Source organism: Aethalodelphis obliquidens, unplaced genomic scaffold (genome assembly GCF_003676395.1).
Source record: "Aethalodelphis obliquidens isolate GAN/ISIS:26980383/991018 unplaced genomic scaffold, ASM367639v1 scaffold146, whole genome shotgun sequence".
Lineage (NCBI taxonomy): Eukaryota > Metazoa > Chordata > Mammalia > Artiodactyla > Delphinidae > Aethalodelphis > Aethalodelphis obliquidens.
Window position 1 is genome coordinate 218,179 of NW_020838090.1, and position 16,982 is coordinate 235,160.

Consider the following 16,982-nt stretch of genomic DNA (forward strand, 5'->3'; position numbering starts at 1 on the left):
TGGACATTTCGGTCATTTCCACTCTTTGGCTGTTAGGAGTAATGCTGCTGTGAACATCCCTGTGTGGACACAGGTTTTCATTTCTTTCAGGTAGATACCTAGGAGTTCCCCCATTATTTTGAACCAAATTCCAGACAGTGTAATTTCGTCCACAAATATTTCAGTGTGCATCTCTAAGAAATGACTTTGAAAGAAACATAACCACAATACCACTATCACACCTAAAATAGTTACCATTATTTGCTTAGCATCATCAAATAAATTCTAAGATACATTTTGACAGGATTTCCTGATGGATCTGACGTGAGCTGTGAGCGGCAGAGAGGACTCAAGAAGGACTCCTAGGTTTTGTCCCGCTAACTGGAGGATGGATTTGTCACCAACTGCTAATAAGGAAGGCCGTGGGTGAGCTGGCTTCTGGGAACTGTCAGGAGTGCAGTTTTAGAGACGTTAGTTTTTTGTTTTTTTTTTTTTGCGGTACGCGGGCCTCTTACTGTTGTGGCCTCTCCCGTTGCGGAGCACAGGCTCCGGACGCACAGGCTCAGCGGCCATGGCTCACAGGCCCAGCCGCGCCGCGGCACGTGGGATCTTCCCGGACCAGGGCACGAACCTGCGTCCCCTGCATCGGCAGGCGGACTCCCAACCACTGCGCCACCAGGGAAGCCCGAGACATTAGTTTTGAGAGGATGACTAGATACCCAAGTGGAGATGTGGAGTTTGATGTGTTAGTTTGGAGTTCAGGAAGGAGTTCTGATTTGGGGTATCATCAGCATTAAGATGAGGGTTACAGCTTTGAGTCTGGATGGAATTAGTATTGGAGTGACTGGAGTTAGAGAAAAGATCCCAGAACAGAGCCATGTGAAGGGCTGGGCTGACGAGGATGGTCCAGTGAAAGAGCCAGAGCAGGGGCAGCCCGTGAGGCAGAAGGAGAACCAGGAGAGTGGGCTGTTCTGGAATCAGGGACCAGCGATCCGTCAGATACTGCTGGTGGGTCAGGAGGGTGTTCAGGTAAGTATCAGTAATAGTGAAACGTCCAGGCTCACTTGGTGTTCGAGTCTCTGGCTGAAGCTCAGGCCCTACTCCTGGAAACTTCTGTTGGGATTGGCCTCCTCCTCCATGTAGTCAGTCTTCTTGGTCAGGACTTAAAAGGGCTCCAGGCTGCTGCTGTCCAGCATAGCCTCCCTCTCTATACTCTAGTTCACAAGAGAACGCAAACAGCTCAGCCTGTGTCTGCCACTCTCTCTTCGGCTGTGAGCCCAGCTCCCACTTTCAGATGCTTCAGTACACATCAGATGCTAGATGTCCACCTCGGCCCCTCAGGTCCAGGGAACACTCATCAGGCTCTGAGTGAAGCCCCTCTTACTTGGTGTATGGACCACCTAGGGCTGCTGTGGGAGATTTCCACAAGCCAGGGGGCTGAAAACAACAGAAATTTATCCTCTCCCAGCTCTGGAGACCAGAAGCCTGAGATCAAGGTGTTGGCAGGGCCGTGCTTCCTTTGGAGGTTCCAGGGGAGGGTTCTTCCTGCCTCTTCCAGCTTCTGGGGGCTCCAGGTGCCGCTTGGCTTGTGGCCGCATCCCTCCCATCTCTGCCTCCATCTTCACGTGGCTTCTGCTCTGCGTCTGTATCTCTGCTCTTCTGTGTCTTATAAGGACCCTGCCATTGGATTTAGGGCCACTCTCATCCAGGATGATCTCATCTCCAGATCCTTAACTTTATTACATCTGCAAAGACCCTTTTGTCAAGTCAGGTCACAGTCACAGGTTCTGGGGGTCAGGGCGTGGACATACCTTATTGGGGGCCATCATTGCACTCAGTACACTAGGTGAGGGGCCAGCACCCTCTACTCGTGCTTGGAGGTGTAGGTGTCGGGGTAGGATTCCCGGCACACTGGCACCTCCCTCCAAAAATAATCTCCGTGATTTCTCCTCTCTGGTGAAGTTCCTCAGGTTACAGCCTGGAGATAGTGCTAGGCACAGTTTACAACCAGTGCTGGACCGTGACCTTTCCAAGCGCCACATAAATGCCTGTGCCTCCCTTTGGAATGGGAGTATGTGCCACCTCTTAGCAGCCTTTTCTGCTTGGCACAGTGCTCGTCATTCTGCTTAAAGTGTGGCGCCCGAACTCCTCCCCGGCCTGCAGGGTGGGAGAATTCTGCATAGGCCTCCTCACGTGATGCCTCTGCTGGCTCTCTGTTTCAGACCCTGACGTGTTGGATGAGCAGGCCCCCTTGGAAGAGTCCACTGTGTGAGATGGTGCAGCCTAGCGGCGGCCCGGCAGGGGACCAGGACGTGCTGGGTGAAGAGTCTTCTCTGGGGAAGCCAGCCATGCTCCACCTGCCTTCAGAGCAGGCTGCTCCTGAGACCTTCCAGCGCTGTCTGGAGGAGAATCAAGAGCTCCGAGGTGAGGGAGACAGCGGGTGTGTGGAGTAAAATGTCCGGGGACCCGGCACTGCTGGGGGAAGGATTATCGCACTCACCTGCCCCTCTGCCTTGACTGGGACTGGGGTGGGCCAGTTAGAGACTGAAGCTCAGCCACACTTCCTCTTTGTTTCAGGTGGGATTCCCTGGAAGTGGACTTTGAGATACAGAGTGGCATGCAGGACGTTTATTTAGAGTTCTCTTAGGAGTAACACTGGGGGGGGGGGAAGGGCAGGGCAGTGAAGAAGCAGGGGAGGGCGGAGGGAGAAGCTGGGCCGCAGTGCAGGCCAGCCCTACAAGGAGCTCTGGAGCGGGAAAGACCCTTCTGCGTTGTCCCACTTGGGCCAACGCGGCCAGGCCCCCTGTGTCTCCGTATTGATCAGTCATTAAGCCCTGGCTCTCGTGGGAAGGGGCGAGGCTATCCTGGGAAGGAGCGAGGTTATTCCGGGAGGGGCGTGGCTATCCTGGGGAGGGGGCGTGACCTGCTCCGGAAAGGGGCCGTGGTCTGCTCTGGGAATGGGCGTGGCCTCCCTGAGAAGGGCCAGTGGGCTGCTTTGGAAAAGGGGCGTTCAGGCTCTGTGGGCGGGGCATGAGCCCGGGCGGGCCGCTCCTCGAAGTTACCGGAGCTGAGGGCTGTCCTCCAGCAGCACCCACCCCCCAGGTGGCCGGGTTCGAGTACCTTCCGGGCCGCCCCCTCCCCATCGCCATCACAGCCCCCGCTCACTCACTGTCCATGTGCTCACCTGCATCGGGGGCAGCTTCTCCAGGCCCCAGGGGCCGTCTCATCGCGCCCCTCACCTGGTGTGGCTGCCCTGGGGTGTGGCCCACTCCTGCCTGCTTCGCGTGAGACAGCCCTCCCCCCTGGTGGTCGTGCCCCGGGGGCTCCTCGTCTGGCGCGCCGCTCCTTGGGTACGGTAGCCCCAGGTGCCCAGGCGGCGCCCCTGCTTCTCACTCAGTGAGACTCTTGTGTTTTGTGCTGTGAGGACCTTCTACACTGCCGAGCCCAGAGCTGCAGGTGGAGATGGGCGGCGCAGACTCCCCGGGTGGGTCACGGGGAGTGATGGGGCACATGGCCACTTTTGCTTCATCCTGGTTCCTGTTGGCAACTCAGGGCTTAGAAAGGTCGCAGCCTTTGTGTACACCATATCCCAGAGGACAGGGCCTTGGTTATTTTCACTCAGCCGTCCACTGTCCAAGCTGGTGGGCAGGTTGGCATGTGACATAAGCAGTGGAGGCCACAGTCATGGGACCACTCCCCGACCCCTCTGCTGGACAGTGCATCCTCTGGTGTGATGGGATGTCACGCGGGGCCCTGTGCTGATGAGTCACGTGCCCTGTAGGCCTCGGAGACTGGTGCTGGCTGAGGCCCTGCAGGCAGGGACCAAACTTGTGCCCAGAATATGTGTCTCTTTTTCTGTGAAGATGAGTCGCCTTCTCTTGCAGGATGGAAAGGTCAGCCGGCCACTTAGGGGCTGCTTGGTCTTTTGGAGCGCTGGCCTGCTTTGGAGACAGCCCTGATTCACGCACAGAGGGCTGGGACCTACCTGCTTGAGGACAGGGTCCTCCCCCTCAGCGCTCAGACGTCTAGAGGTTGTTCTGGGCACTGTGGCGTGTTGAGCAGCGTCCCTGGCCTCTACCCACGAGGTGCCAATAGCACCCCTTCAGTTAAGACAACCATCAGTATCCCCAGATGTCATCAGATGTCCTACTGTGTTGGGGCCACATAGAGCTGGCAGCCGGGCTGAGGGGCGGGGAGACAGCTCACCCTCCATAGCTATGTGCGTAGTCTCTGCTCATCCCCAGGACAGCGCTCTGGCAAAGGGGACTCGGGCTGGCCAGACAGGCACCATGGACCCCCAGCTGCCCCCCAGGGAGCTCGGGCTCTGCACGTTTCTGCTTATACGGCTGCAGTGTATCAGGCCCTGGTCCAAACCCCTGGGGCCCGAGGTGTCTGCCCCTGTGATGCTTGTGATTGTGTCCATGGAGGAGGGGGCAGGAGGGAGGACGTAGGATTTGTTTGGAGTATTTGTGGGTAAGCTTCATGGTAGAAGTCGTTTCTACCTGGTGTAGGAGTCCATTGATGTGGCGAGTCCAGTGAGAAGCATGAGTGGGCGCCAGTGTCTGGGGCCAGAGGGGAAGTGACTGCCAGTGGGTATGAGGTTTCTTTTGGAAGATGGAAATGTTCTGGAGCTAGATAGAGGTGATGGGTGCACAGCTTGGTGAACATACTATAGCCACTGAATGACCGTATACTTTAAAATAGTTCAAGTGGTGAATTTGGTGTTCTGTGAATTGTACCTCAGTTAAAAACAGAAGTTGCGTGTGAGCTGAGCTGAGCCTTGGTGGAGGCTGGTGAGGAACCTGAGGCAGGGGACAGTGGGGCGCACAAGGTGGCTTTGGAGCCAGGCTCAGGAGCCACTGTGGTTCCGGCGAAAGAATGTTCCATCAGTAGGCACCAGTTAGCTCGTTGGGGGTTTTGACCAGAGGGGGGCCTGAAGCTACTGCCTGCCCCCTCTTGTCCAGCTCTGTGGTGGCTAGAACCTTTGCATGCCACGGATCAGTTCTGTCACTCCCAACGGATTTCTGCTGCCTGGGGTGTCCCCAGATGTGTGGCTGTCCTTTCCTTAGGCCCTGCTGACTGCCCGGGGAAAGGAGGATGGACTGGTTCTTGAGGTTGTCTTGAAAACCAGGCACTTGGGCTGCTTTTTTGTTCACCTTTCCTCATCCTGTGAGATGGGTGTGCTTCTCCCCGTTGAACATGGACATGAGGATGGTGAGGCTCAGAGAGGTGGCTAAGTGGCCTGCTCCAAGGCTTCTCACCACCCCCCCCGGTCTGTGGCCAGCAGTGCCACGGGCAAGTTTGTTCTGGTGGCTGTGCCCCCGAGTCTGATCCCGAAGGCAGTGACCCAGGGCCCCAGGGCGGCCCACCTCTGACCCACGCAGAGGGCAGATGAGTTCCAGAGTCACTTGCAAAGAAAGTGGCATTTGACACGTGCTTTTTTCTTTTTTTTTGGCTGCCATGTGCGGCCGGTGGGATCTCAGTTCCCCAACCAGGGATTGAACCCACTCCCTGACAGCGAAAGCCTGGAATCCTAACCACTAGGCCACCAGGGAACTCCCGGACACATGCTTTCAAGTGAAGCTGACGTGGTTAATATCTTGGAGACACTGGGGGCACGTCATTTGCGTAGTTGACTTCGAAAGCGCTTGGCGAAGTGAAGGGAGTGTTTGGAAGCTGTCAGGGTGGGAGAGGCCGCGGGGTGGTGGAGGCCGCGGCCACCAGGCTCACCTGCCCCCTGCCACCTCTGCAGATGCCATCCGCCAGAGCAACCAGATGCTGCGGGAACGCTGTGAGGAGCTGCAGCGTTTCCAGGGCAGCCAGAGGGAGGAGAAGGCCTTCCTCATGCAGAAGTTCCAGGAGGCCCGGGACCTGGTGGAGAGGCTGAGCCTGGAGAAGCGGGAGCTGGACCGGCAGAGGGAGCAGGCCCTGCAGGAGGTGGAGCGCCTCAAGACATGCCAGCAGGTAGCGGGCCACTGCTGCCCGCCCCGGACCCGCAGGGACTGTGCTCGGGGTCGTGGGGGGGGGGGCTCCTGGAGTTGGGAAAAGCCATTGTCCTCGTGGTCATGGCGTTAGGCTTAGTCACCCAGGAGGGATGCAGGTTGAAATCAGCAAAGATAAAAGGAACAGAGGGCGGGTCCAGGAGAGGCTGGGCCACGTGTGATGGCACGCACGGGTACCACCGCCAGGGAAGCTCCCGTGAATGGTGCGGTCTGGGGACTTGAGTGGGGGTTGGTCCTGGAGGCCTGGGGCACCCACGTGACTGACCTGAGTTCCCGGGTCTCTGCGCCCCGCAGGTCAAGGTGATACATGTGGCCTGGGGCCCCGCCCCAAATCACCCTGGTGGTGTAGACTGCCTGGTGGGGGCCCTTGGGGAGGTGTGTTAGGTTCCTGGAGCTGCTGTAACAAAGTACCACAAACTGGATAGTTTTAAGCCACAGAAACGTATTGTCTCCTAGTTCTGGAGGCTGGAAGTCCAAGATCAAGATGAGGGCAGGATCTGGCCAAGGCCTCTCTCCCAGCCTCGGGGGCTGGCTGGCAGGACTTGGAGCCCCTTGGTTTGCAGACACACTGTCATGGGGCCTTCTCCCCGCATGTCTGGGCATCTCTCCTCCTCTTATGAAGACACTGGTGTCAAAGAGCAGCTCAGCCGGCCATTAGGTAAAGGGGTAAAAACAGGTTTTGTTTGGTAACTACCAACAGCAGGGGAAGGTGCTGCGCACCCTTCTGATGGGCACAGAATTGCTGGCGATTTGAAGGGAGAGTGAGGTGGGGGCAGCGAGCAGGGGCTCAAGTGAAAACCCACACGGGGTGGGTCAGTGTCAGTGCGGTGAGGTCAGCAGCGTCCACCCCGGGAGTCAGTTCTGGAAGTTAGGATTCCATCCCACGCAGACACACGCAGACCGAGGCCCTATCCTTCCTGAGGATTTCGTTTCAGAGGAATGGCTCTCAGGTCCCCAAGAAAGACTCCTGGGTTGTCTCAAAGGGACAGAGGAAGGATTCACATGTTGGGAGCCCTCTTAGGAAAGGCTCTGAGGATAGTGGGGGTCTAGGTCAGGTGTTGGCTGGAGCAAACAGTACATTCTTTTGCCAGCCCTCTTTTCTCAGACAGGAACTCAAAAGGGGGCTGGGCCGGCCCAGGGTCGTGACCTTAGGCTGCAAGAAGCCACTCTAGAGTTTGCTCGAGTGTCCGAGTCTTTTGTAGTTCTCAGCAGTCACTGGATCAGGGGCCCACCCTCCTCCAATACGATCTCATCTTAAGTTGGTCACATCTGGAGAGACCCTGTCTCTAAATCAGGTCCCATTTACAGGTACTGGGGGTTAGGCCGTGGCCATGTCACTTTGGGGCCATCGGTAAAGCCACTACAATCCTGAACTGGTGTACTCGGCGCAGAAGTGAGAAGGAGAAGGCTGCTGTTCTCAGGATGCCTTCAGAGCATCCGCCTGCCCCGTGCTCACGTGATGGGATGCTGGCTTCACGGTAGCGATCAGAGCCACTGCCAAAGCCCTATTTCTAGCTGTCAAGCCTGACAGTAGCGGGTATTGGAGGGGCCATGGCTTCATGTTGCTGGTGGCAGCATCAGTTGGTGCCACTGCTTTTTTTTTTTTTTTCGGTACGCAGGCCTCTCACTGTTGCGGCCTCTCCCGTTGCGGAGCACAGGCTCCGGACGCGCAGGCTCAGCGGCCACGGCTCACGGGCCCAGCCGCTCCGCGGCATGTGGGACCCTCCCAGACCGGGGCACGAACCCGTGTCCTCTGCACCGGCAGGCGGACTCTCAACCACTGCGCCACCAGGGAAGCCCCAGTGCCACTGCTTTGAAAAACTATTTGGCATTTTTCTCTTCAAGTTGAAAATTTAGGTCACCCCCAACTCATCAGTTGTACCCCTGGTATACGTAAGAGAAACTCCTGCACATGGACAACAGGTGATGGGGATAAGACGGTGACCCCAGCAAAAACCTGGGCATAGCTGAGTGCCCGTCCCTGGAGAAAGTGGTAGAGCCACAGGCTGGAGTTTTTTCCAACAGCTCTTCCAGGATAAAACTCAACATACCATGAAATTCACCCCTTGAAAGTGTAGAATTCAGTAGTTTTTAGTATAGTCACAGAGTTGTCCAACTGCCACCTCCATCTGCTTCCAAAACATTGTCATCATCCCAAGGAGAAAGCCCGTCCCCACGAGCAGTCACTGCCCAGCCCCGGGCACATGCTCACCTTCCTGTCTGTGTTTGCCTGCTCTGGGCGTCTCCTGTGAGTAGGATCCACCGTGTGGCTCTCATGTCTGGCTGCTTTCACTCAGCATCACGTTTTTTTTTTTTTAAATAATATTTACTTATTTATTTATTTGGTTGCACCAGGTCTTAGTTGTGGCAGGTGGGCTCCTTAGTCATGGCATGCGAATTCTTTTTAAAATTTTTTTAACATCTTTATTGGAGTATAATTGCTTTACAGTGGTGTGTTAGTTTCTGCTTTATAACAAAGTGAATCAGCTATACATATACATATAACCCCATATCTCCTCCCTCTTGCGTCTCCCTCCCTCCCACCCTCCCTATTGACATGCGAATTCTTACTTGCAACATGCCTGTGGGATCTAGTTCCCTGACCAGGGATGGAACCTGGGCCGCCTGCATTGGACCTCAGAGTCCTAAGCACTGCGTCACCAGGGAAGCCCCAGCATCATGTGTTTTGAGGTCCATCCACGCTGTAGTCTGTCTGGATGATATTCCAGTGCATGGAGAGACTGCGTTTTGTTTATCCAGTCGTCATTTGATGGACATTTGGGTCGTTTCCACTCTGGCTGTTAGGAGTAATGCTGCTGTGTGGACGTGGGTTTTCACTTCTTTCAGGTAGATACCTAGGAGTTCCCCCATTATTTTGAACCAAATTCCAGACACCTCATAGTTTTGTCTGTCAATATTTCAGTGTGCATCTCTAAGAAACATAAGAACAATACCACCATCACACCTAAAGTAGTTACCGTTACCTGCTTAGTGTCATCAAATAGATTCTAAGAAACATTTTGACAGGATTTCCTGGTGGATCTGATGTGAGCTGTGAGAGGTAGAGAAGACTCCAAGGTTTTGTGCCGCTAACTGGAGGATGGACTAGATGGGGAAGGCCTCACTGGGGTGCCATCTAGTCAGGACTGGAATACATGTGGGTATCTGGGGAAAGACTGTTTTAGAGGTGGAGAAAGCATGTGCAAAGGTCCTTAGGCAGGAGCATGTCTGTGATGTTCAGGGAAGACCGAAGAGGCAAACATGGCTGGGGCAGAGTGGATAGGGGCTGAGGAGGGCAGAGTCATGGTGGGGCTAATCATGTGGGATTAGTAAGCCAGTGAAGGATTTGGGCTTTGATCCTGAGTGTGACAGGACCCGTGGGAAGGTGCTGTGCTAGTGTGAGACATTATCTGGATTCCTGTCTAGTGTAGGGGTGTTATGGGTTGAATTATGTTCCCCCAAAAGAAATGCCCATATCCTAACCCCTGGGACCTCAGAATGTGACCTTATTTAGAAATGGGGTGTTTGCAGATGTAATCAAGTTCAGATGAGGTCACACTGGCTTAGGATGGGCCTAAATCCAATGACTGGTATGTTTCAAAGAAGAGAAACAGACACCCAGGGAAGATGGTCGCGTGACAATGGAGGCTGCTACAGCGAAGGGCCCTCAGGAGGAACCAGGCCCGCCGACACCTTGCTCTCGGACTCCTGGCCTCTAGAGGCAATCCGTTTCTGTTGTCTTAAGCCCCCTGCTTTGTGGTCCTTTTGGGGAAAGCTTACTGCAGCCTCCGGGCCTCAATGTGGAGAAGCTGGGCAGGCAGCTGGGTAGCTAAGCTGGGGTGCCGGAGGGAAGTCTGTCCTGGAGGGAGGAATCTGGAAGCCCTCAGTCCGTGGAGGGTACTGAAAGCCTTGAGACGGAGCAGGTCATCATCGTGCGCGTATAGCTGGAGAGGAGACACGGCCCTGAGACTGCCCTTGAGAAGGATGGTGGGTGGGGCCGTGTGTGCGGCCGGGAGCACAGGGCTGCTGGTTCCTACCGAGGGGTTACTGCGGAGGGCCGGGTATGCAGAAGACCGGGCTGCATCCTTGGCTTGAGCGGCCCGAGGTCTCCGGGGACCGGGATCTGGACAGTTTGATGACGGAGGCACACAGACTCCTGCTGGGCTCAGCCCTCGCGGCCTGCTTGTCAGCCTCGTGAGACTCGAGGCACCTCCGTGCTCCCGTGTCCCTGGGTCTCCTGTTGCCCCATCTGCAGGGATGAGGAGGGGCTTGGAGTGGGGGCTCATGGGACTCGATCCCTTTCCACCGCTTCAGTTGCCTCGCTGGGGGGGAGAAGCTTCCAGAGGTGAGAGGTGAGATGAGTAGGGGTGCTGAGGGTGCGAGGGGAGCCCTCGGGGGACCCGTCTCAGTGCTTTCAGCTGCCCTGGGGCTTGGGGCTGCCAGGGGTGAGCAGCTGGTAGGGAAGCATCGCCAACAGGAGGTGGCTTTTTTTCATGCAGCAGATGGCCGAGGACAAGGCCTCAGTGAAAGCCCAGGTGACGTCCTTGCTGGGGGAGCTGCAGGAGAGCCAGAGCCGCTTGGAGGCCGCCACCAAGGAGCGGCAGGCTTTGGAGGGCAGGTGAGTAGGGAGGGAAAGCCAGCCTGGAGGCCGTGTCAGGGCGCCTGAGAAGAATGAGGCCATTCAGGGGCTTCCAGAGAGCTCCTCTGTGACAGGATGGATGGGAGGACACGGGCGTGGGGCAGGTGTGTGGCGGGGCTGTGGACTGGGTGTCCAGGACCTGAGTCCCAGCGGCACTTCTGGCCTCTCTGACCTTTTGCTGGAGTTTGGATTATTTCCTGAGGGGGCATTTGCCGGGCAGTGGGGAAGAGCACCCCCGTGACCTGCAGGAAAGCACTCCAGTGCCCTCCCGGCTGAGGTTGATGACAGGGACAGGGCATGCGCCAGCACCCCCAAGGACAGAAGACGCGGGTCGGGGGTGGAGAACCCCACACCTTCGGCTTCCCCTCTCCCTCCCATGAGGGGCCAGCCGAGCACTCTCCCTTCTCCGGCAGTGACAGATGCCTCCCTGGAGACCCAGGGAGCCCACTCGAGACTCAGCGCCCCGGGTTTCATTGAGGGCTGGTCGCTGCCCGGCACGTGCCAAACTTCCCGATTCCCAGAGGAAAGCAGGTGCGCCCCCTAAACCACCCTGTGGTGCCAGAGTCCAGGCACAGGGACCACCCTTATCAGTAGGGAAAGTGTCTTGTTGATGCAGGGCACTCGCACCAGCCCACTGCCCGGGCACCACCCTGGGGCCAGCCTTGCAAGCCGGCCCTTACAAAGCTGGCAGCCTCAGGTCCACCAGTCGCTCTCTCCTGCAGAGGGAGGTTCCTGTAAGCGGGGTCATTGGGTCAAAGGGCACGGATGTTTCAGTGGTTCTCACGCCGCCCGGCTGCTGCCGTCCAGAAAGATGGGTCCAGGCGACAGAGGTGGCCCCAGCTCTCCCAGCGCGGGAGGTGATCGGGGTGCCCTGGGCGGTGTCGGGGGCGCCTTTGTGAAGGAGGCTGGAGGAGCAGGCAGGGGTGACAGCGTGTGAGCGCGCTGCCCTCTAGAAAGAAGACGGCGAAAGGGAGGCCGCGGAAGGCTGAGCCTGCTGGCCCCTGGCTCTTCGCATTCTGCTGTTTCCCGTACACGCTTCTGTCCCTCCGGGTTTCAAAAAGGCACGTGTAATTTTTAGGGCGCTTTTGGGTCTTCCCCGCCTATCTTTTTTCTATGCACATGAAAGAAGCCAACTTTGGTCACTTAATGACCCTGCAAGGGCGTTCCTCCAGCAATTGTAGGCTCTTGGGCACCCTCCTTCCCTGTCCCCCGCCCCCGTCTCCGTGGCTGAGCATGTGCGTGCTGAGCTGGACGGCTCGGGGCAGGAAGCCTGGCGCATCTCACATCATTCGGCGTGGCCATTTAAGTGGCCTCAGACTTAATGCGCATGGCTGCCCTTTGAGCCCTGGCCTGTCACATCGGGCCCCTGGCAGGCAGCACTTCCATCTGCTGATGACAGTGGCAGCCGCTAACTTATGTCGGCTCCCAGATGGGGACCTGTGTTCAGTAGATTTGGATGGGCGCGTGCACACGGTGAGACCAGAGACCGTCCCCAGTAGCCTCCCCCACCAAGAAGCAGCCACTGTCGTCGCGCAGGGAGCTGTGTGGACGTAGGGATGTGGAGCGGGGAGATGGCGGGCTGGGCCGGAGGTGGCTGAGGAGAGCTGAGCTGTCACTGCGCCATGGGACAGGGCACCGGGAATTCTCTGCTGAGGCTGCTGCTGTCTCCTGGGTGGGCAGGCGCGAGGCTCTTCGTGCAGGTGCGGACCCCAGGGCCCAGACGGGCCTGCGCCCCCTCGCCACTTCTGGAGCTGTGACTGGTCGGCAGAGAGCCTCTGAGCACTGACCCTGCCTCCCCTTCACCTCCCCCCGCCCTGCCCCATTTCTCACCTTCTCCCTCTCCGGCTTCCAGAAAGGCTCTCTTTGCTGGCTGTCTCCACCTGCTTTCCTCCCAGTCCCTCCCAGCCCATCCACTGAGATGGCTCTGGCCAGGGCCCCCAGCGCCCACGTGTCGCAACCCAATGGGCAGTTCCCTGGGGCTCCTCTCCCCTGGGACCACCTCCTTCGCCTTCCAAAGGGCTTCTCTGGGGGCTGCCATCAGCCCGACCCTGCCCCCATTCGGCTGCCCTGCAGTTGTCCCTGTTTCCAGTGATAGTGCGTCCACTGTGATGCCTGGAGGACCCCCTTGGTCCCACCTCTCTGTGACTTGTCCCCCCCTCCTTGGTCCCACTGTGCCGTGACTTGTCCCTGCCTCTGCACAGCGTGGCGGGGATGCTGGGAGCACAGGAGGGTCCTGCTACAGGCCCTCTGTGACCGCCCATGCCCTCACCAGGGTCCGGGCCGCCAGCGAGCAGGCCCGGCAGCTGGAGAACGAGCGCGAGGCGCTGCAGCAGCAGCACAGCGTGCAGGTGGACCAGCTGCGCCTGCAGAACCAGAGCATGGACGCCGCCCTGCGCATGGAGCGCCAGGCTGCCTCGGAGGAGAAGTGAGTGGGCTGCTGCCTCCTGGGAGCCCTTCCAGGGGCCGGCCGGTGGGGAGGGCCCAATGCTGTCCCTTACCGTTGTCACACCCCAACGATCCGGCTTTCAGAGGGTGACATTGTTCGCTCTCCGGTCCACATGTCAACAGCGTCCCGTCTGGGATCCTACCTTCTCCTTGTTGGCGTGTCTTTTGAGTCTTCTTTAATCTAGAACAGTCCTCCTGCTTTTCTCTGTTTCTCTTGAACTTGACTTTTTTGACCAGTACAGGACAGCTCTGTTTTATTATAAACATTTCTTTGTGTACATTTTGAAATGCCAGATTGATGGAAAATGATATGAAATAGGTAGCAAAGCTTGCCTCAGAGCTGACGGCCTTCCAGGCACACAGGCACCCTGAAAGCCACATTCTGGTCTGTGGCCGTGACGACAAGGAAGAGGGTGGAGTTGGAAGCAGTAAGAGCTGTGGCTGGGTCAGCACAAGGTGGTTCTCCAGCCTCAGCTCCTTTTCCGTAGGAGGAAGCTGGCCCAGCTGCAGGTGGCCTATCACCAGCTCTTCCAAGAGTATGACAGCCACATCAAGAGCAGCATGGTGAGCAGTGAGTGGAGCCGAGTGGACATGGTGGCGGCATCTCCTGGGCTGCCGGCCTGGGGCTGACTCCCTCAGCTCAGGGGTACTGGAACTCAAGGCCCTACCTTAACAGACTCACACAGCTGGCTCTGGAGAGGGATCCTCCATTCGACCTAGAGCTTCGTCAGGGCTCTGGGGTGATGGCTCAGGACAGGCAGTGGGGAGGCGGGGACGCTGGGGCTGTGTTGTTTGCAGCCCATGTTGGACTAGGCGGCGCCTCCAGATGCTCCGCCTGTGGGCAGGACCACGCTCGTCTCTGCAGCTGGTCCCTCCCGCCAGGCGTCCCCAGATTTCCCTGGGAATGTTTCCATACCAGTGTTGAAGGTGGCTGATACCCCTTTTCTAGTTTGTCCTCGTCAGACTTATACTGAGTGCGGCTTCTAGTGATCACATTCTAAGAAGGATGTAGTCAAACCCGAACATACCCGGAAGAGACTTATAAGGGTAAAGCCTGAAAAGTGGGTCCCATGAGGAAGAGTTAGTTAGGAAAGCGTGTCCCTTTGATCTCCAGAGGGAAGGCTTGGTGGTGTGTGTGTGCGTCTGTGTGTGGGTCTGTGGGGGGGGGGCATCCGTGAGGGACCAGCAGACCCTCGACCAGGTGGCAGAGCGGAAGGACCGACGGGCCTCGGCTTAGCGGGCACATGGTGGAGCATTAGTGCATGAGACTGGCTCAGTGTGCAGCACGTGGCCTCAGGAGGGAGTGTGGCCCCCGTCCTTTGAGGGGTCAGAGGACTGTCCAGCTGGGAAGGGAATGTCGGCCTGGGGGCGGTTGTGCCAGATGACCTCGAGGTCCCCTCCAGCCTCCGCCTTTCCTGGGCCCTGCATAGCACGGGCTGGCTGGGCCCGATCTCTCGTTCCTCTCGGTTCTGCCTTCCTGGAGCGGCAGCTGGCCTGGGGGCAGCCCTGCCCCAAGGCTGAGCCAGACCAGGCCCTGTCAGCTCCCCGTCGCCCACATCTAGGGATTGCAGCTGGAAGATCTCAAGCAGCAGCTCAAGCAGGCCGAGGAGGCCCTGGTGGCTAAACAGGAGCTGATCGACAAACTGAAGGAAGAGGCTGAGCAACACAAGACTGTGATGGAGACGGTTCCGGTGCTGAAAGCCCAGGTGAGGGCTCTCCTCTGCGGCCTGCGCGCGGGTGAGCAGACCGGGCCACTGGCGCTGGGACCGGCATGCCTCTGGCAGCGCTTTGCACTGGCCTCTCGGAAGCTCTTTGAGTCCCTCGCAGTGTTCCTGGAAGCCTCGATGCCTCTGGGGTGACTGTCTTCGTGCTGTGGGCTCTGGGAGAACAGGAGCGGGCTCTGCCTTCCCCCGGCCCCCGTGGCTGCCGTGGAGTGTCCAGTGCGTGGCTGATGGAGAGTGGGCACTGCCCCTGTCTTGGCTTTGCCAGGCGGATATCTACAAGGCGGATTTCCAGGCTGAGAGGCAGGCCCGGGAGAAGCTGGCTGAGAAGAAGGAGTTCCTGCAGGCGCAGCTGGAGCAGCTGCAGAGGGAGCACAACAGGCTGAAGACCAGCTGTCAGGAGTCGGCCAGGTGGGCCTCGGAGCGCGGGACCCACGGGGAGTGGCAGCGGGTACCGGGCCTGTCAGGTTAGGGGGAGCTGGCCTCCCTCTCCCCGCCTCGTGCCTCGTCCTTCCATCAGCTTTGTACGTGCTGGAGATTGACTCATACGTACTGATCGGACGGTTTCTTTTCTCAAAGGATCGAGGACATGAGGAAGCGGCATGTAGAGGTCTCCCAGGCCCCCTTAGCCCCTGCCCCAGGTGAGGGAGCTGCAGGGGGAGGGCTGGGGAGGGCAGGGTGCTGGGAGGAGGTGCTGAGGATCCTGGAGCCCAGCGAGAGAGCCCCTGGCCCCTCCTTCCCAGCGGTACCGCCCCTGGGGGCGGGGCTAAAGGGGAGGCGCTAGCGGTGGGGACCCAGGTCACTGGAACCAAGGTATCTTGGCACTTTCTGCCTTGGCCCTTCCCTGCAGTTTGTGCAAGGGGACACACAAGAAGCCCGCCCCCACCAGTGCCTATTCTCTTTCCCCAGCTCATCACTCCTTTCACATGGCCCTGACCAGCCAGAGGAGAAGCCCCCCTGAAGAGCCGCCCAACTTCTGCTGCCCCAAGTGCCAGTATCAGGCTCCTGACATGGACACCCTGCAGATACACGTCATGGAGTGCATCGAGTAGGGCTGCCTGCCGACACCCAGCCCAGGACAGTGCAATCTGTTGCTTTCCTCTCCTGTCTGCCTGGTCCTGAATTAGGGGCTGGGTGACAGAGGGTGGGCCCCTTCTCTGAGCCCCGAGACCTAGCCGCAGGGCCTTACGTCCCCGTCCGCTGGTTCACCTCTTTTAGGGCACACAGAGCCCCAGATAGGTGCGATGCTCTGCTTTTTCTGTTCGTTCTGTCTGCTTGAGTCCGGGGTTCGCTCTTCTTTCACCTGTGCTGGGGAAGCCAAGAGCCCAGGCCAGGGCTCCCAGACAACTGATTCCCAGGCTGAGACGGGCAGGACCCTTCGTCCCGGCCGCCTGGCACAGTGCGGTGCTGCTCTCATGGGCCGTGTGCTGTTCCATTGGCGGCTGCACCACTGTGGATCGAACTTGTCTGCTGCTAGCGGACGTTTGCGTTGTTACTGGTCTTTTTACTGTCATAAACAACACCACGCTGAAAATCCTTGTGCGTCCGTCATATGTACCTTTTGGTTGGATGCCGCAGAAGCGGCACCATTGAGCAGGGGGGTAGACAGTGCCGGCGCTCCCCTACCCTGGGCGTGCTTTCCCACTCCTCCCTCACTCCCCATCGCCCTGCCGCAGATGATGGGTGTCCAGCGCGTGGGCTTGTGCCGTCCACCAGGCGAGCCGTTCTCTGTTAAGAGGGAGCTTGAGCATCTCTTGAGAGCTTGAAGGGTCCTGTTCAGTTCTTCTGGTGTAGACAGCTTGTTTGTATTTTTTGCCCATTTCTCTATTGGGCTGTTAGTCTTTTGTTTCTTGACTTACAGCAGCTCTTTGGTCATTAGTGGGATCAGCTCTTGTGTGTGATAGAAATTTCGGTTATCTTTTCCTCCTGACTTGGTACCGGTGTGTTTGGACTGGAGCTTGTCACTTTTTTTTTTTTTTTTTTTTTTTTTTTTTTTTTTGCAGTACGTAGGCCTCTCACTGTTGTGGCCTCTCCCGTTGCGGAGCACAGGCTCCGGATGCGCAGGCTCCGCGGCCATGGCTCACGGGCCCAGCCGCTCCGCAGCATGTGGGATCTTCCCGGACCAGGGCACGAACCCGTGTCCCCTGCATCGGCAGGCGGACTCTCAACCGCTGCGCCGCCAGGGAAGCCCTGGAG

General features: G+C 58.0%; 1 protein-coding gene across 5 annotated transcripts in view; it reads left to right on the forward strand.

Moving 5' to 3' along the window:
* The window catches only part of IKBKG (inhibitor of nuclear factor kappa B kinase regulatory subunit gamma), a 22,660-nt gene extending 6,338 nt beyond the window's left edge, over positions 1–16,322 (forward strand). For 4 of the 5 annotated variants that reach the window (XM_027099866.1, XM_027099867.1, XM_027099864.1 and 1 more), the window contains exons 2-10: positions 2,202–2,403; positions 5,732–5,943; positions 10,481–10,599; positions 12,893–13,045; positions 13,554–13,629; positions 14,628–14,771; positions 15,055–15,197; positions 15,366–15,427; positions 15,696–16,322. In XM_027099866.1, the coding sequence (XP_026955667.1) occupies positions 2,217–2,403; positions 5,732–5,943; positions 10,481–10,599; positions 12,893–13,045; positions 13,554–13,629; positions 14,628–14,771; positions 15,055–15,197; positions 15,366–15,427; positions 15,696–15,838 (1,239 nt within the window). In that variant the 5' untranslated portion in view covers positions 2,202–2,216 and the 3' untranslated portion in view covers positions 15,839–16,322. The remainder of the gene's footprint in view (positions 1–2,201; positions 2,404–5,731; positions 5,944–10,480; positions 10,600–12,892; positions 13,046–13,553; positions 13,630–14,627; positions 14,772–15,054; positions 15,198–15,365; positions 15,428–15,695) is intronic. The other variant, XM_027099868.1, reaches the window with a different exon arrangement.
* Positions 16,323–16,982: the final 660 nt, after the last annotated feature.